At 40.1% G+C, this 20,914-nt stretch overlaps 1 protein-coding gene across 1 annotated transcript; it reads right to left on the bottom strand.

Moving 5' to 3' along the window:
- Positions 1–12,928: 12,928 nt before the first annotated feature.
- LOC137839317 (uncharacterized mitochondrial protein AtMg00860-like) lies at positions 12,929–13,441 on the bottom strand. The gene has a single exon (XM_068648438.1). It carries the CDS (start codon positions 13,439–13,441, stop codon positions 12,929–12,931), a length of 513 nt encoding a protein of 170 aa, XP_068504539.1.
- Positions 13,442–20,914: the final 7,473 nt, after the last annotated feature.

Raw genomic sequence — 20,914 nt, 5'->3', positions numbered from 1 at the left:
GCCATGTACGCATTCCAGGAGTGGGTGAGTGAACCCAAACCTGTACAGATCGTCATCAATCAATGTGTACTTGCTAGAATTTTTCTTTACCTTCCTAGCCTCTGTCGGATCCAGCGGGAGAAGGCCATCTGCCAGGCACCGCTTGTACTGTGTTATCCAGGTGTCTGGCTCATGAGTAGCGCAGACCTGCGTCATGTTCACCCTCTCTCCCCGACACGCTCTAATTCTCGGCGATCTCAACGTTTCTTGCGTCAAAGACCTGTGTCTTCTTGCCGCTTTTTCCGTCGACCTGCTTATCTGAAGAACCAGGTGATCTGCTACAAATGCCCTCGGCGTCTTCAGAGTTTCTTGAATCACCGTCCTCTGCCTACCCCCCTTGCCTGAACTGGCGAGCTTGGCTAGCAAGTCAGCTCGGGCATTCTGCTCTCTGGGCACATGCACCACTTCAAAGGAGGCAAAGGAACTCTTCAATTCCCGCACATACTCCAAGTAAGCCGCCATTTGTGGATCTTTAGCCTGGAACTCGCCTGTTACTTGCCCTGTGACTAGCAGCGAGTCACTCTTAGCCATCAACACCCTCGCTCCCATCTCCTTTGCCAGCAAAATCCCGGCGATCAGCGCCTCATATTCTGCTTGATTGTTGCTGGCCTTGAAGGCAAACCTCAAAGATTGTTTAATCAACACGCCGTTGGGTCCTTCCAAAATGACTCCAGCACCGCTACCCTGCTGGTTCGACGATCCATCCTCCGAGAGTACCCAACGGAAGTCGTCCCCTTCAACTCGTGTTGCCTCAGATGAGAGCTCGACCACGAAATCTGCAAAGATTTGCCCCTTGATCGGGCCTCGGGGTTCATACTTAATATCAAACTCTGACAGCTCTACTGCCCACTTCACCATCCTACCAGCAACGTCAGGCTTCTTCAACACCTTCTGGATGGGCAAGTCAGTCATCACCAGGATTGTGAAGCTATGGAAATAGTGGCGCAACCTCCTCGCCGAAAACACCACAGCCACCGCAGCCTTCTCCAGGGCCTGATATCTCGTTTCTGGGCCCTGCAACACCTTACTAACAAAATAAATAGGCTTTTGAGCCTGATCTTGATCCTGGACGAGCACCGCACTCACCGCCCTCTCAGTTACAGCAAAATACAACCTGAGAGGGGTTCCCACCAGCGGTTTACACAGAACCGGCGGGCTCGCCAGATATTCCTTTAGCTTGACGAAGGCTTCCTCGCACTCCTTCGTCCAAGCAAACTTGTTATTCCTCCTTAGGCACTGAAAGTAGGGATGTCCCTTCTCTCCGCTAGCTGACATGAAGCGAGACAGGGCTGCCATCCGACCTGTTAACTGTTGTACCTCTTTCATAGTGGCTGGGCTTCTCATCGCCAAGATAGCGGCACACTTGTCCGGGTTGGCCTCTATTCCTCTTTCAGTCAAGAGGAATCCCAGGAATTTTCCAGCCTCCACGCCAAAGATACATTTCTCTGGATTCAGCTTCAGCCTGAACTTGGCGATCGTCGTGAACAACTCCTCCAAGTCTGCAACGTGCTTGCTTTTCTCTGGCGAGGTCACGACCATGTCATCGACGTACGCTTGCACGTTCCTTCCCAGCATCGGTGCAAGTACTCGATCCATCAACCTCTGGTACGTGGCCCCCGCGTTCTTCAGCCCAAACGACATCACCTTGTAGCAATAGCACGACCTCTCAGTCATGAATGCAGTCTTCTCTTCATCCATGGGATGCATCTTGATCTGATTATACCCCGAGAAGGCATCCAGGAAGCTCAATAACTTACACCCCGCAGCACTATCCACCAGGGCGTCTATGCTTGGTAAAGGATATGAATCCTTTGGGCAAGCCTTGTTCAGATCGGTGAAATCGACGCACATGCGCCATTTCCCATTACTCTTCTTCACCAGTACGACATTGGCCAGCCATTCAGGGTACTGAACTTCCCTGATGTGGCCTGCAGCGAGGAGTTTGTGTTTCGTCCCTAATCGCCTGCCTCCTTTCCTCGTTGAACTTTCTTCTTCTTTGTCGCACTGGTCTCACCAGGTTGTCCATCGTCAGATGATGGCACAAGAAGTCGGGATCAATCCCGGGCATGTCCGAAGCGGACCACGCAAACGCATCCAGATGCCGTTCTATCACTTTGGCGATTTGGTCCTGGAGCTCAACCTCCAGGGATCTTCCCAGCTTGAAGATCTTTCCCCCGATCTCTCTCTCGAGCCACTGCTCGACGGGTTTGGGTCTGGTTTCTCTGGCGATCACCGCCCTGGCGATTCCCAGTTCTCTCGCTTCCTCAGGGCGATTCCTTGCCTCTTCTTCCTCCAGACCAGCGTTCCCCTCCCCCAGATCAGCATCCACCATCTCCACGTCTCTTCCGGCGGTCTCTTCTATCACCGTCGATCTGGGCTTCACACCGGGAGGCGGGGTGGTTGTTACGTAACTCACCGATCTTTTGTTTTTCAGGCTATTCTCATAGGACTTCTTTGCTTCTTTCTGATCGGATTTGATGGTGATCACCACCCCCTCCGTAGACGGCAACTTCACCTTCATGTGCCGAGTCGACGGTATAGCGCCTATCCGATTGAGCGTGGGCCTTCCCAACAGGATGTTGTAGGCTGAAGGAGCGTTTACAACAAGGTATTTGATTTTCTCCGTTCTCGAACCCGCCTCATCTGTAAACGTAGTCCTTAACTCTATGTACCCCCTGACCTCCACCTGGTCACCAGCGAAACCATACAAACACCCTCCATAGGGCCTCAGCTGGTCAAGGGGCAGCTCCAACTGCGTGAAAGTCGGCCAGAACATCACGTCTGCCGAGCTTCCTTGGTCCACCAGTACCCTGTGGACCTTTCTTCCTGCTGTTATCAACGAAATTACTATGGGATCGTTGTCATGAGGCACAACATCCCTGAGATCTTGCTTGGTGAATGTAATATCCACTTCCGGCGAGTGGTCTTCAAACATATCCACCGTCATCACAGACCTCGCGTACCTCTTCCTCTGTGATGCGGTGCATCCACCTCCTGAGAAACCCCCTGCAATGGTGTGGAGTTCTCCGTGTGTAGGCATCTCGTGCTGCTGAGCCTCAACACCTGCTGGTTGGGAGCTCGACGCGCCCCCCGTCCTTCTATCCACGGTGGGCGCCTGATGATCCTGCATGTTGACCTGAACCTTGGAACTTGCCTCGTCAATGGATCGACGTGTGCACCGCTTCTACCTCCGTCCTTCGTCGCGATCCACTTCAAGAACCTGCAAAAGAACAGAGCGGCGCCGCTGCGGCCGATCGCACTCCAACGCCCAAGTCAGTGACCGAACCACCAAATACTAAGAGCAATAACACTCAAGAACTCTCGAGGAACCGTGCAATATTCTCTCTCACAGTATGCTCAAGAACTCGCAAGCGTAAAGTGTACAATCTGAATGTGCGTACCTCAAAAGTTCGTTGGGAAACCCTTAAATACCTGGTCACTTTCTCTCTCCTGGCAGTTACGCAGCTGGATACGTGGCTCGCATCCAGTCGTACTCGTGCCATCATCTGGAGCCTCCTTGACTTGGGCGCTGCTTCTGACTCTCTTTTGGCTAAGTTCCTTATGCATGGTACTGCCCAGTGCATAGCTAACTTGGGAGCGCGATCTCTACTAGAACTTGGCGAGTTAGGATGCCTTCGTACACCTTCCCTGTGGTCTCGTCGGCCGCCTTCATAATCTGCACCACCTTCATCCCTGGCGATGTGCTTGCTCTGGCGATCTCCAATCACTTGGTCGCCTGAGTTTACATCTGGCGACTTCATCTTTAACCCGGTGATCGTCGGTTCTGGTATGCTGGAGATCGGAACACGCCAACTTAATAACTGGCGACTTCACGAGCCCCCCGACTTCCTTCCCTTCTGCCAACCTGGCGCCTTGCCAACACGCCTATACTGTAGCTGGATGCCATGTCATCACTTCCGACTACCAGGGCGGTACATTTATAAATATTTTATTTCCCTCATATTTTTCTTGTATCATTTATGTTTTTGTCATTCTAAATTTCATCAATTTTCCGTCTCAAGTGAAGAGGTTAAACCATATATACTATGTAAATATTAAAAATAAATTAGATGTAAAATATTTTTACCCTAATTTGATTTTAGAGTTGGAGTATTTGTTAAAATACAAGATTTTTCTTCTTTCATTTCCTTTTTTTAAAAAATATTCATTAATAGTTGTTGGTTATTGTCTTGAAAAATAATTTTATTAATTTATTATAATCTAGTTAAATTTTAGAGGATAATTAACAAGAAATTTTGAAAAAAAAAATATTTACAAAACACTATTTTTATGATATATCTATAAAAGACAGGTAAAATTAGTGGTTTTTATATGTAATCTTGGATCTTCAAAAATTAATAATCTTTATAGGAATATATCCTCTTGTTCCTGCCGGTTGACTGAGAAAGTCTTCGTGCGTGGCTCTAACTTGCGAACAAGGACTCCTTCGTCTTCAACTCAGATCTCCGCCTTACGTCGCCGTGAGTACCTGAAATGAAGTGAGCAAAGGGCGCTCTCGCGGCCGTTTGCACTCTGACGATCAAGTCAGCAAACAAGAAACATCAAAACCTCCGTATCGGAGAACCGTAACTGAATCGTAACTAACTTCTCTCTCTCTCTCTCCAACCACTCGTGCATACAATGAGTAAGCGAGCGAATGATCAGAAAGTGTGTGTAAACTGAGTAAAACGTGCAACTGATAAAACATACCTTACTAAGCTTTTAGAGAAGCTTATATACCTTGATGTTTCAGTGCTTACTGCCACGTGTCCTTTTGACTTAACCGCGATTCCACGTGGAAGGCCTTACAACGCTGTAACCCAACTTAGGAAAACTCAAACGTGTAAGTCTTCCTTTCCTGGAGTGCACCTGGCGCGAGGGGTGACTACTTGGGTGCCGACTCATGCGCCCAGCTTCTAGTCACTCGCCCTGAGAGTGTATCTGCCTTCCTCTCGTACCATGTACATGGTTCACCCCTGGGCGTGGCCCTCTCCTGGGTCGTATCTGTCCCAGGGATTCTCCAGAGGTGGCGTGGGTACTTCACGAGTCAGGTTACCCCCACTGGTACTGGGACTGTGGCCTTGAAGCCACATTTCTCTTCTCTTTATTACTGCTCTGAGGTACCGGGGCCCGAGGTCTCTTCGCCCGTACCGTGTCCTCTGACTGTGTCGCCCCCTCCACGGTCTTCCCTACCCGTGGGTATCGGGGGGTGACCTCAACGACACCTCAACATGGCGTCGCCCACACCTGGCGACGCCTACCTCTGGCGACGCCCACTTCTGGCAACGCCCAAAGTGGTCAACCTATTGACTTTCTCCCTTGAGCCCCTTGGCGTGTCTCACCACGTGTTTGACTTTGACTTTGACTTTGGTTAACGTTCAGGGACGGACGGTACACCTCTCTATTATGTTCTTTCGTTATTTTGAAAAATTCAAATATTTTGTATGACTTATAAAACTCACATGTTAGATTGAATTTTGCCCTACCTACTAGATCCTGATTCCCCCATAATAAAGGAATTTCATTTTCTTAACCTTTTATTATTTTCTAAAATAATACAACTTTCTATTTTAGTATCGCCAAGACAAATAAGATACTTTGTTTAAGTGGCGGAGTTTTTCGTTAGGTGTCTAGGGTCCTCATCTCTTAATTTCTATTTGTATATATATAATAAAAATGATTATTTTTAATTTTATTATATTTTAGATATTTGATATTTTTAAAATTTTTGTACATCTCTTTTGATATCTTCCAACTTCTTTTTGCAATAATTTTTTTTTATAATTTTAGTATATTTTAGATATTTGTACATTCTCAAAGGTTTGTGTTAGCTATGTTTTTACAATTATCTTATTTTTATAAAATTTGACGCACATAATTAATTTAATTAAAATTAGTTAAATTTATTTTCTCAATACTAGATGTGTAGAAAATCTCACCTCAAATAGATATATAACTAAATTATAGTATATAAACACTTCCAAAGATCACCTTATCAAGTTAGTAGTTGAGTTAATTAAATTACTCATACTTGTGTAATTCTTCTCTTTTTTTCTGTTCTGAAATATAAATATATATATTTATATATATATATATATATATATATATATATATATATATATATATATATATATATATATATATAAAGTCTTACTAATTTAATTTTGTTTAAGCAAGAATTTTGGTTTTGATTCACTACCTTGTGATTCAGGAGTTGTAAAAAGAAAAAGGCCTTGGGATCCTGTACAAGATTTTTCAACAAAGCAAGAGATATGATAAAAAGAGAAAGGAACAAGTCATGATTTAGCACATCCTTCACTGCAGCTGCAGAGACACAAGAAGCTTCAGTTCTCACATCCTTTTTCACTTCAATTATTATTCATTAAAAGTGAATGTATGCATGTGGCTACATGGATGGAAAGTAATCAACTACTAAACTTTCAAACTTGTGTCCCCCAAAATTTCGAACCTTCAAAAAGTTGTGTTGAAAATTAAGCCACTCCAACACCAGCCATAATGGTAATAAACATTGCCTCTCACAAAATACATAGCAGGATTTTCATGAGCTGGCCTCACTCTCTAGTTCATCACACCAGACCCCTTTTTATAGTTTGTGGAGGCACAACCTAGCAATTTTCAATTGGATTGGGAGGAAAGTAAAATAAAATCTCAAAATCCAGTTGGTTAATCAGATGAGCTAAAACAATACAATGTTAATATCCATTTTGTTTAGCAATATTCCCTGAGATATAGGAATTGTTGAGCTTTATGGTGGAGTTTAAAAGCTACTTTTGCTTTGTCTCAAAGGCTAGCCAATACAACACAACTTATAGGTCTCCTATTTACTCATGCCGAAAATTCAGTTCTGATTTGTCATCTTCTACTTGTTCCAATTTCAAATGGACCTCATATTTCGTAATAACAATCAGATAGGCATTTCTTTCTGTAATATATCTTCCACCAGCTTTCCTTCACTCATAATTTAAACACATACATACTCATTACCCTGTGTTTCCCTAAAGGGAATGTTGCCACACTGGTCCTGTGTAGTCTCAGTTAGTCACATCCTGAACTACACAGATCACCTAACTTTGTCCATCACTGTTCTTTAAAAGACAACAGATAGTAGTCACAGTAGAACTCCCCACCAGCCTGGAACTTTCTTTTCTCACATTTCTGACCAAAAACAGAACAAAACCCCAACACTTGAAACAACATGTCCCCAGTTTTATCTTCACTCTTCCACAAGTGGCTTCCATCTGTGTCACCCTCATTGATGTGTGGCCAATCTCTCTGTGACTCGAATTTCATCTTGAATATTTTACTGGGGCCCATTTTAGCTGGATATCTTTACTTCAATCCCAAAGGTCCACAAAGATTAGTTATACATGCTAAGGATCTTATCTTTGACACTTTTTATGCTTAAAGATAAGATGTATGACCGTGGGAGCGTTTGAGTGCCAATCCTTTTTTATAAACATTAAGACATTATTTGACAAGCTTGTAAGTCACATGCTGAACCCCATCTTAAGTAGAACAAATAAAGCTCTTGGAAGAAGGAGTGGGCCAAAGAATGGGGTGATGTTGAAGTTCTGGTTAATTTTTGTTGGGTTCACCCCACATGGCTCAAGTGAAAATCATGCCCTTTCACTTGTGTCTCTCATTTTGAACTGGTTGATGATGAAGAAAGTTAAAGAGGGTCTCTGTTTGAGAGGATAAGATGTTAGCTTTAGCCGCACTGTTTAAGATAAGGCTGGTGTTTTTGTACTTGCTAATCACTTTCAGGGAAGCCACAGTCACTAATGGCCGGCATGATTTAACTAAAAACTTAGCCTCTGAGTTGAATTTGGAAAGAGAAGGCACGTGACTTTGATGTGAAATTCAAGTACAAGTGGAGCCTTAACATGATCGCGTGCAACTCCAACACGTGGATCCAAATCCAATCACTACACTTCACCCTCCTGCCATGTAGGATTTTATCTTCAATAAATTGTGCCTACGTTTGATGAGCTACATGCACAACTGCAATTTCAGCTTCAAAATGGGAAACATGGGTAGGAGATTTTCCAAGTTCAGGAGAATGGCAAGGCAACAAAGAGGGAAGTTTTACATTATGAGGGTCTGTATCTCTATGCTTCTAAATTGGCATAAGTACTCTTAGCCCCGCAGACACTTCTTTTGTGCTTTCCACCAGCTTTGAAGTGTCCAGCTCAATGGCTTTGACCCTTATACATTAGCATTTAATGAAATTCTGTAGTTAACATCTATGGAGTGTAATTAGGGGCTTAATTTTTTGGAGCAGTGCAAAATCTCTCACCCCCAAGGCCTACTTTGTCTTCATGGCTGTTGCTACTTCAAAGTACCTGGTCAGTGTAATTCTTTTTTTGAGTTTGAAAATATTCTCATTCCAGTGGTGTTAACAGTAAATGAATAGAAGTCAATGTCCCTCTTAAAGCTTTTACATGTACGCTTAGAACCTCGTAGGTTACTTATTTTGGTTATGTTGTACGTAAATACAAAAAAAAAAACGATATTCAATTTTCACTCCTACACTGTTACATGATCAGTTAAAAAGCTTATAATCTAACACAACATTCTGTTGTGTGAAAGGCATCATGTTATTTTCCAGCAGTAACGTGCAACATATGAGGTGCTAACTAAAACAAGCTAAAGATCTCTTCTCTATCACAAGGTGAAATCCTATCTGGACTATGTGATTGGTTATCTTTATAATAAAGTAAAATATTTCGGTTCATTATTATCGATACTATCGAGGAGAATCCATACAACACAACCTGAAATTCAGGCACAAATGCGTTTTCTTTGGGAATATACTATGCGTACAGTTACAAAGGCAGATAATATATAGGGTTTGAACAGACAGGGTTGGACACTACTGTTAGGATGAGATGCTGAGTTGTATTAAGTCCCTCTTGCTTAGTGATTTAGCAAGGAGACAGTATGATAGAGAGTGTTTTGTCATCTTCCATTCTTTTCAGGGACCACCCATGTCACCTGCTACACCCTCTCGCACATTCTTTGCAACCTTCTATGATTCACACACACATATATGTATATATAACAATTAGTTCTGGTTCCATAAGGGCTACAAAATCGAAGTACTATATTCAGTTCTAAAGATCTAAAGTACTAAAACTCTTTCTTGTGTGTCCTTTAGACCTTTGTTTTGTACCCATGGCAAGACAATCCTTATCTGTTCCAAAGTCTGGGGGGTTAATGCAACGATGTTCAAAGCATTTCAGGGAGCAGAAAACTAGATTTTATATCATATGGAGGTGCACAGTGTTTCTTATGAGGTGTGAAGACAGGTTTTGACTCGTGTCTTAGAAATAGGGGAAGAACATAGTTTTGAGAATACAGCCAGTTTTTCTTTATTATGTTACATGTACACGCAGAGTGGCTGGTAGGCTTCAATTACACAGTCTCTGCCACAAGATTTGCTCCATCAAGTTGTTCTGGTGTGTTACTTTGCCTGTAAAGGGCAAGTGTCAACTGTGGAGGAACCCAGAAATTCAGTTGTTGATAAACATATGTATAGTTACTAGATTGTTTTAGTCTTCTTTTACTCTCTTGGCCTACTATTCTAAGTTTACTTTTCATTGGCGAGAAAAACTCATACAATTAAGATCAATAGATCATTCTCACATGTGTGACAAAATCTCAATTTTCTTTGGGTACGCATAATCTCCATCCTTTTCTAATGTTTTCTTACTTTCTTTTTGAGAGATATAATTACAAAATCGTTTGAAGCATATTTTGCTAGTGCTTCTCTGAGTACTCTTTTTCTGAGACAAGCGTTGGCGAAATTGAGAAAAATGTTTAAAAAATTATGAATATGTATCTGATTATGTTGGTCTTGTTCCAACCAAATACTTCACCCGTACATTATTAACTAAATACAAATCAGTTCTTGACCAGATGATAGTTTCATTTTCAGCCATAGTTGAGAACTGTAATCTAGGCATCTTGGTGAACTAATTTATCATTTAGAACGAAAATTTAGTTCTGACCCTTCCTGTTAAAGACTATCTTGGATAATTTTAATTCAAGATTAGTTAGTTTAAAGACTCTCAAGAAATTGAGATATAAATGCCAAATTTTTCATGAACTATTTTGGAGGGAAAAGAGGAAGATTGTTGAAAGGATCTAGCTGTAGGAGGCATGCTAGATTTATTGACATCAACACAAGACAGGAAGACAAAATTTAAGATGTTCCATTGAGATATAAATTATGTCTTGTATCATTTATCTACCACGGACAGGCACCCTTCATAACTACTCTTCTCAAGTTCTTGCTACAAAGAAAGAAAAAGATACCCTCGGTCGTGTTTATTTTACATTTAACGGTCAAAACTCTAAACAAAATTAAATAAGTTTCTATCTTCGTAAATTTCAGATTTTGGATTTTTTACCCGATAAACTTTCTTACCTATTAGTCATCTCTATTTTTATTGTTCATATTTAGACTTTAGTTAGATGAACTAAAAAGTAATGTAAATGTAATTAACGTCCCGAACTTGAAGGATCACCCTGATACATCACAACCCAATAGATCAATGAGGTGCAAGCTTCAATCAAAGTGTAATAAGAGAAAGTGTAATAAGTAAATTTGCTTAAATGTTTATGCTTAAATAATGTAAAAGCCACAAGGCCCAAATTGCTAAGGACCTCAACATATATGAAAAGGAAAGAACACTTTTGTTGCCCAAGATATAACCTAGCTTTTCCCTGATAGTTGAGAAACCTTAGCGTAGATTATAGACCTATCAAATTGGTACTTTCATTACTTTCACATGCCTTCCAAACCTCAATCCAAAGACTTGGATGAAATTGATATGAACGACCGTGTGTAGAAGCGTCTAGGTCCTCTCGTCAGAGATTTTGAAGAACGATTAAGCTTTGAACAAAGGGAACCTTTAGGTGGCTTCCGATTATACCAAGAACAAGAACAATGATAGAGAATTGAGAAAAGGAAACAAAGTGCATATATTAATAGTTCAATACTCTATTTATAGAGTACTAAAGATTACAAATGATAAAGATAAATGATAGAAAGATAAAATGATAAAATCCTAACTAATTAAATCCCACCTAAAGATAAATGATAAATGATAGAACTACTAATTAAATCCAAACTAAAGATAAATGATTTTAAATCCTAACTAATTAAATCCTAAAACTTTAGAATATAACAATGCCCTCCCCATAACAACATTCTTGCCCTCAAGAATGAAACAATGGGTACTTCTTCTTCAAATCAAAGTAGAACTCCCAAGTTGCATCTTCAGGAAGTTGGTGCTTCCATTTCACTAAAACCTTTGTGAGTGCCCTTCTCTTAGATGTCATGCGGTCAATGATAGCTTTAGGCTCTTTCTGTTGTAGTGGGTCTTCAGATTGATAAGGCAGCGTAGTGGAAACCACCATGTCGCCCAATGTTTCTTTAGTTGTGATACATGGAAGACATTGTGAATCTTGGAATGCACTGGAAGTTCTAGCTTATAAGCTATCTCCCCCACCTTATCCAAAACCTTGTAGGGCCCAAAATACTTTGGGCTCAACTTAGCATTTGGTTTGAAGCTTACGGATACCTGCCTGTAAGCTTGCAACTTAACGTAAACCAAGTCACCAATCTCAAAACCTCTATCGGATCTGTGTCAATCTACTAGTTGTTTCATTCTCTCTTGTGCTTGTTTTAAATGAAATTTTATCACTTTCAACATTTGTTCTCTCTTGAGAAGGTTTTTATCTACCAATTCAATGCTGGATTCCCCCGGTAAGTACGGTAAATGGATAGGAGGTGGTTGACCATACACAATTTCATAAAGGGTGGCTTTTATGGCTGTATGGAATGTGATATTATACCACCATTCTGCAAGAGGAAGCCATTGCACCCATTTGTGTGGTGAGTCAACATACATACATCTCAAATAAGTTTCTAAGCATCTATTCACCACCTCTGTCTGACCATCTGTTTCGGGATGATAACTTGTGAACAGTTGAACTTGCACTCCTTGTACTGCCATAAACTCTTTCCAAAATTGGCTCACAAAAATCGGATCTCTATCACTGGTAATGGTTTCCGGACATCCATGTAACTTGAACACGTTGTCCAAAAATGCTTGAGCAACACTTCTCGCCGTATATGGGTGAGTTAGGGCCATAAAATGGGCAACTTTGCTAAGCTTATCTATTACCACAAAAATGACTTGTTTACCTTCTGAACGTGGCAACCCTTCGATGAAATCCATGGTGATGTGCTGCCAAATGGTCTGTGGAATGGGTAGAGGTTGTAGAAGACCTGGAGTAGCAGCGATGTCATATTTATTTTGCTGACACACAGAACAACGTTGGATAAAATGTTTGATATCTTTATTTAGGCCTTTCCAATAAACCACTGCCTTGACCCTTTTCACTGTTGCATTCATACCCGAATGACCGCCCTCCGCTGAGGCATGTAGCCATTGCAAAATCTTCTTTCTCAATATCCCATCTATCCTTACAACCAGCCTGCCTTTTCTTCTAAGTTCATTGTTTTCCATGTATAATGTTTATGAGAACTTGTATTTGCCTTTAACTTTGTTATGAGTTTCTGTAAGTAAATATTTGTAATCCATGATTGTTGTCTATCCTGTAGTTACTCAGACTGTAGTTGTAAGGTAATTAAACCTTTGCATTCCACTATGTCCCTTCTAGATAATGCATAAGCTAAAACATTTTCTTTTCCTTGGCGATATTCTATGGTGAAATCAAATTCCATCAGCTTGACTAGCCATTTTTGTTGAAACTCGGTGGACCATCTTTGATCTAAGATGTATTTAAGGTTGTAATGATCCGTCTTGATAGTAAAATGACAATTCAACAGGTAATGTCACCATTTTTGCACAACAAAGACTACTCCCACCAACTCTTTTTCGTATGTTGAATAAGCTTGTTGTTGAAGGTTAAAAATTCTACTAATAAAAGCTATGGGATGGTGGTCTTGCATCAAAACTGCTCCCACGCCTTGCCCAGAAGCATCTACCTCCACAACAAAGACTTTTGAGAAATCAGGTAGTGCTAAAACGGGAGTACAGCTCATGCTCTTCTTAAGGTCGTGAAAAGCTTGTTCAACCCTCTCACACCAAATGAAATTGTCCTTCTTAAGCATATCAGTTAAGGGTTTAGCAATGATGCCATATCCACGGAAAAATCTTCTATAATACCTAGCTAAGCCCAAAAAACCCCGTAATTGTTTTAGGGTTCGTGGTAGAAGCCAGCTTACCATAGCAGCAACTTTGTTGGAGTCCGTGTAAACACCCTGTGCATTAATAATATGGCCTAAGTACTCCACTTCGGAAACAACAAAATAGCATTTAGATATCTTGGCAAAAAGAGAATGCATATGGAGAGTCTGCAACACTTCTTTTAGATGTTGTATGTGCTCTGTTATGTTTTTGCTGTAGACTAGAATATCATAAAAAAACACCAACAAAAATTTCTTTAAAAACCTCTGGAAAAATGGAGTTCATTAATCCTTGGAATGTAGCTGGGGCGTTCGGGAGTCCAAATGGAATCACCAGGTACTCATAATGTCCCGAGTGTGTTCGAAAAGCTGTCTTCCACACATCGTCGGGATTCATCTGAACTTGATTATAGCCTGCACGTAAATCAATTTTCGAAAAAACAGTAGATCCAGCTAATTCATCCAGTAAATCATCAACAAAAGGAATGGGAAATTTGTTCTTGTCTGTGCCCTTATTCAAATCTCTATAATCAACACAAAGTCTCCAGGAGCCATCTTTTTTGCTCACAAAAACTTAAAGAAGAGTACTCATTTAATTCTACAATTTCTCTAATATCTCTTCTCAAACCATGTACAAACCATTTTAACTTTGACTCTTCATTAGCATGCATATTCATTTTAGTCAAAGTTTTTTCAAAATCTTTAATGTATTCTTCTACCATCCTATGTCCTTGAGGAAGCCTTTGGAACTTCAACAAGTGTTCCTTCCTAGAAGGAGGAACAAACCTCGTGCGCCTACACTCTTTCAAAGCATTCCAAGAAACCACGGGAGGTTTCTTGCGATATATAATGTCCATTACAATTTTATGCCACCATTCTTTGGCATAGCCCAAAAAGGATGAAGAAACTATCCTAAGTTTATCGTCATCTTGGACCCTATACACATGAAAATAATGGTCAACCTTAGTCTCCCAATCTAAATACACATTAGGATCACTATCACCATTAAAACTAGGGACTTTTTTACAAGCAATGTTGAACACTTGGTGATATCTTTGGTCACGGTTATAGCTCTTTTCATGAGAATGATGGTGATGCCTCCTTCTTCTATGTTCTTCTTCACCAAGGACTGAAGCTTTGGAAGGAGAATGCTGTTTGTAAGATGCACCACTTGAATAGCCAGCCATTTTGCAAATAAAAAACAGCAAACACACAAAAACAACAGACAAGTTAAGAAACAAAATTAGCAAAAACAGTGAGCTTGGCAATGAAATTGCCGGAGTGAATGGAGGCAGAAAAAAGAGGTCACTCTCAAAGAAATAATGTCCTTGCACCAATCTGATCTTGAGGCCTTGGAATCCCCAAATGAAAGATGTCAAAGCAAGCACACCAATCTCAAAGGCAACCACCACAAAACCAATGAAACAATAAAGACAAACAAGAAAAGGTATAAGCAAGGAAAGGTAATTGCAAAAGGAAAAACTATGTGTAAGACAAACTCAAAGAGTAAGAATGAAAGACAATCAAGAAAATAAAGAACTCAATGAGAAAAGTAGGCACACAAAAGAATACTTAAGGAAAAGCTCTAGAGTAGATGAAGAAAACAAAAAAAAAAAATTAGCTACTGGAATTTTTTTTTTTATGCAAACAGTGCTTGATATTCACTGATTTAACTGGAACGATGTAGAGCGAACTGGATTATGAAATTTAAACCACAGAAACTTCAAGATGTTAACTCAATAATGGAACTGGAATCAATTAAAAAAAGTAAGCCAATTAATTGAGATAAATTTTTTAAAATCGCTGCCAGATTACCGTATTCTTTTCGGCAGAATTGTACACCTTTTTTATTTTATTTATCATTTTTTGTGTACTTTGAATTTTTGAATGATTCTTTTTTCTATTTTTTTCTAACACTTTGAATATCACAAATCCAGAATTTCAGAATTTTCCAGTGAGTAAATCAATTGCAATAAGGAAAACAGTAAGCACTTTTTTTTCAGAAACAGAGGAATCCTAATAGGAATAAAAAACAGAATTATGAACTAGCAAAGACATAATGGAAAATGATGTATTGGAACTTGTATAGGTCTAGAATACAAGTATGAACTCAATTCTAAAAAGAAAATGCACAAAGGATCAACATCAATTCAGAAAATTATATGACACCAAAGCAAGAAACAATCAAAACAATAAAAGTACTACTAGAAGTAATGACAATTATGGAAGAACATGACTAAGACAAAACTTGACATGATTCAAAAATTAAAAGACACATCACAAATTTTAACAACAAGAGAAAGGAAGCTTAAGGTAAACTCTAGGAAGGATAATGCCATTCCAAAAGAGCAACCATACTCATAAGAAGAATGAGTGTCATAAACCTATTCACAAGCACTTGGTGGAAAAGAAAAACAGCAAGAATACTCAAGCAAAAAAATCTAAAACAGAAACTTAAATTGCAAGAAAAAAATTAAAAGCTCTTGAAATTAAAGTGCACACAACTCAACAATTAAACAAGAAGAACCTAAGACTCATGATACCACATGATGTGATTCCACTAGCCATATAGAGAAAGGTTCCTGACCTTCTTAGGAATCACCTTGAGTTGGACATTATAGAGGCACTTTTCTTAGAGTTGGATCATTGTTCTAAGACAAGAACTCACCAAAAACTAGTACCAAATCCCAAACTCATTTGGATGAACCAATTTTAGTCAAATTGAACCGAACAAAAGAGTAAGAAAAGCAAAGGAACAAGATGAATGGATAGAATTATAAAACTGCCAAACCAAAATACTCATAAAAACAGCAAGAACACCAAACCAAACTTAAGAACACAAGCTAACAAAAACAAATGAAAGAGGAGAAAGGAAGGAGAGAAGAAATGCTCATGAAGATGGAAGGAGGATGGATGATCTCGCCAGTAGAAGTGTGGAATGCTCCTAGATGAGAGTGATGCCGCCACTTGAGGACTCCATTGATCCATCAAGATAAGACTAGAGAAGAAGGCTCAAAGCTCTCCAAAGTTCACTCAAAATTTGAGTAGAGTTTTCTTAGATTAATTCCAATCTGAATTTTACAAAGGAAGCACCTCTATTTATAGCCTAAGGTGCTGAAAAATAGGTGGGAAATTTCAAATAAACTCATTTGAAATTCCCACCAAAAACAAGTCACATGGGAGGTGTGACCTTTTTCTACTATGACACCTCCCAAAAACTACACCTACACCACTCTCCTAAGTCACATGGGTAATGTGACTTTATTTTACATTTTCACACTCCTTTATTTAATAACCACACCTCCTAAAACTATACAAGAGTATTTCAAAGCTTGGCCTTGCCCCTCATGGGATGGACTTGGGCTCTTTGGGCTTTGGCCTTCTTGGGCTTGGGCTTGGGCTTTGGGCTTGGGTCTCATCTTTATTTTATGTCTTCTTTTAATTTTGAGAAGACTAGAAGGAAGAACTTCAAATGTGAGGGTGGATGTCCTCTTCCTCCATTAATAAAAGCCTCCTTTATTTGATTCTCATCAGGAGGGGTGAATTGAAGTTATAAAATTTTTGCAAACACAAACTGTTTTTTAGTTTATCAGAGGAAAAAGAACATATTGATTTTAGAATAAACATATTGATTTTGCACAACACTTTAATACAAGCAAAACCTATTCAGATCAGAGTTGAGATCAGACAGTGAAATATGGCAACAACTAATTTGTTCACTTTTAACAGTTTTGTAAAACACAAAATATGCCAAAAGAGCAATCGAGAGTATTCAACACAAGGCTTTAAAGACAATGAATCTTTATCAAGGATTTAATGAAGAAAACTAATTAGTACAAACTTATGTTCAAAGCTTTGTTTATGATTGAAGAACTTTTCTAGATCACAAGGAACAGTTTTTATTAAGCGCAAAATTAATAGATTTATTTTCAAGTAAACAGATTTTGTTCTTGACAGATTAAACAAAAACCTGAAATGAGTGCAGAGTTGAGAAGATTTATGCAAGCACGGTTTATACTGGTTCACTCATAAAGAGCTACATCCAGTTTCACCTCACTCCAAGGTGAAATCCACTAAAAAACCAATTTCAAACAATTACAACACAACAGTTCTTGAAACCTACAAGAACAATACCAACAAAGCTGAAAAACCCTATTTCAGCACACCTTGCACTCCAAGAAACCCTATCAAAGAGTGACTAACCCTTACACCTTTACAGACAACAATAAAGGAAAGATAACACCTGAATAGAAGATGCAAAAACTGAAAACCAGTAGTTCAATTGCTGCAGAACTGCACCAGCACCTTCACCAAGATCAAGGTTCTCCTAGAACAAACACACTTGAAGATCACTTTGGAAAACCTTTCAAAAACTCAATTCAATCCTTCTTCTCATACATAAAGTGTTTAATCTATGCAAAATCATGATTGCTCAACAACCCTCCACGTGAGAGAAGCTTTTCTTTATATAGTAAACAGTTTCTAACTACTTTACAAAAAACAGTTAAAAAGTTGTTATGAAAACAACATAGTCAGTTTAAAAACAAACAGATTTATTTTAGGAGAACTGCCAACTCAGCTAACTGAAATAACTGACTGAGTTGTACCTTTGGTGCCCTAACCAACTTTCGAAAAGCCTTTCAGCAAACCAAAAAAAAAACCTATTATTTTATAGAGAAACAGATTTTTTTTTTTTGCAGTATCCTGATTTTTTAGAAAACTCTAAAAAGCTTTTTGAAAATTTTTAACCACTTCAAATGCTTGATCTAACCTTGACTAGGCATCTAGGACAGGTCATGTAGCAAAAGGCAACCTTACACATACACAAGCCTAAATACAAGATCATCTAAACCCATTACCCTCTTCAAAGCAAACTAGTTATTTTCTACATCAAACACACTAAGACTAGGTTGAGAAGAAGCTTCATCCATCTTCAACAATCTCCTCCTGTTTGATGGAGACAAATCCCCTTTGCTTTGCATAGCTTTGAAGGAAAGTCATGCTCAATACCTACATTGCACTTGGTTCCAGTATATGCACAGAAAATTGTTAGATGTAAAATAGATCTTAACAAATTTGAGTATTGTGATACCTCTCTGCAGGTTTAATACTTAAACCACATCAACAACATACATGAGCTATTCTTCAACTATCATAACCTGTGACAAGCTATTTTTCTCCCCCTTTGGATTCATCAAACAGAATGGGAGCATAGGATAAACGAAATAAAGCATAGCCATACATGATAGTTTTTAGAAATAAAACAACATAAAGTTCTTATTACAAACCAGTAAGCTAAACATAACTAGTGCAGAAAATAAGAATTCAATTTGTTCAACAAGACATAAAAGAGAAGAATTTGGAAAGGATCACATGTGCTTATAGTCCAGCTCAGCTAGCTGCTCTTGGACCCCTTCAATCTGATAGTCTAAGTGTTGAAACCTTGCTTGAGTCATTTCGAAATATGTCTTTTGATCATCTGTGAGTGTGTCTAGCCTGTCCAAAACCTGTCTTTCAAACATTGATAGAGGTTCACCTCTATATTCCGGTGCTTGATATGCAAACAATGCATTATAATTTGTGGCAGCAACATCTTCATTCATGAAGGAGTGGATTGGTGATTCTTCCATGTGCTGAGTTGGTGATTCAACCCTGTGAGATGATGAATGATGCATCCTATGGAATGATGCTTCTGCAGCTTGCACAGTTTCATCTTCCCTGTGCATTCCAGCATTTTCTTCCTCTCCATCTCCATAATTAGAGGCTTCATGCTCAGCTCTATGAGCAACATTTCTTCTAAAAATCTAGCCATCATCCTCCTTGTGAAATCCCACTTTCATGAGTGTAGAATTATCTATCTCACTTGCTGCTTTAATAGTATCATTCCTTTCATTTGTAGTATCCACTTCAAAGTAATTGATCCTGCCTGTTGACCAGAACGCTGGAAACTGCCTCGTCAAAGGATCGACGTGTGCACCGCTTCGAACCTCCGTTCCTCTTCGAGATCCACCTCAAGAACCTGCAAAGAAACAGAGCGGCGCCGCTGCGGCCGATCGCACTCCAACGCCCAAGTCAGTGACGGTATCACCAAATACTAAGAGAACAAGAACCGTGCAAATCCTCTCTCACAGTCAGCTCTACAACTCGCAAGCGTAAAGAGTATAAACTGAACATGCGTACCTCAGAAAGTCTGTTGAGAACTCTTATATACCTGGTTGTTTTCTCTCTCCTGGCAGTTACAGACCTGGACACGTGGCTTGCATCCAGTCGTACACGTGCCATCATCTGGAGCCTCCTTGACTTGGCGCTGCTTCTACTCTCATTTTGGCTAAGTTACTAATGCATGGTACTGCCCAGTGCATAGCTAACTTGGGAGTGCGATCTCTACTGGAGTTGGCGAGTTAGGGTGTCCTCATACACCTTCCCTGTGGTCTCGCCGGCCGCCTTCATAACTTACTTCTCCTTCATCTTCGGCGATGTGCTTTCTCCGGCGATCTCCAACTGCTTGGTCGCCCGAGTTCACATCTGGCGACTTCGTATTTAACCCGGTGATCGCCTATTCTGATATGCTGGAGATCGGAACACGCCAGTTTTTTATGCTTGAGAAGAGTTCTTGCTTCTGTCAGATTTTCTTCTCTCAGCTATGAGAATTCCTGCACCTTAGGTACATTGATTTGCTTTATGCTTGTCTCATGTATGAACGTTTTCATAGCTTCAGAATCTCCAGCAAACCAATTTTCCAGAATACCTTGGCTGCTGTTAGGTTGTTCTTTGGACTTCTTGTTTCTGTGTGAAGAGGATGCCATTGCAAGTCATTTGTTCTCAGCACCTATTCACAAATGGACAGTTCCAGCTAGAGAGAAAAATTAGCATACAATTCATATGATTAATAGAAACTGTTCTTACAACAAGGACCAAGAACACTAAAATTAGGTTGACAAGATTAACTCTTATACAAATCTTCCGAACTTTGGGCTGGATTCTCTCGGTCTCTTCTCACATTGGGTGCTCTAGACTTCTCCTCAAGGTAGATGCTCTCGGCTTCTCTTTCGGCTAAGTGCTCTCGGCTTCTCCTTCGGCTAAGTGCTCTCGGCTTCTCTTTCGGCTAAGTGCTCTCGGCTTCTCCTTCGGCTAAGTGCTCTCGGCTTCTTCTTCAGCTAGGTACTCTCGGCTTCTCCTTCAGCTAGGTGCTCTAGGCTTCTTCTCGGGTTGGGCTCTCGGCTTCTTCTCCTCACAGGTGGGTGTGTGTACCTGCAAGGTGCTCCGATGCCAAAGTCAGATATAGTTTTATGTTTATCAGATAAATTGAATCCTCCTTACCTTTTGAGTTCAACCTCTATTTATAAGGCTCTCTTATTGGGCTTAAGAGTTACTTAGGTCTTTTCTTTTTGCACCTAACATTTTGAAAACACACACCTGTATATTTGGGCCCATCTCATATTTAAGTCAGATATATTTTGAAAACACTTCAAAACCTTGTATCCCTGGGCCAACTCGACCCTTCTGAGGGAGACATCCTCTGTGAACACTGCGGGAGCAGTTTTGCGGCTGACTAAGGGGGACGAGCTTCATCAATCATTTCACAAGGAGCACGACGAGAAGATGATGGTGCTGCCTTGCCCCCCCGATCTG

This window comes from Phaseolus vulgaris, chromosome 3 (genome assembly GCF_000499845.2).
Source record: "Phaseolus vulgaris cultivar G19833 chromosome 3, P. vulgaris v2.0, whole genome shotgun sequence".
Classification (NCBI taxonomy): Eukaryota; Viridiplantae; Streptophyta; class Magnoliopsida; order Fabales; family Fabaceae; genus Phaseolus; species Phaseolus vulgaris.
This window is presented reverse-complemented; position numbering and strand designations above follow the sequence as displayed.

What these genes read in the sequence shown, in the direction of transcription:
- LOC137839317 (XM_068648438.1), bottom strand. Translation starts at nt 13,441, where the DNA reads ATGCATTCTCTTTTTGCCAAGATATCTAAATGCTATTTTGTTGTTTCC.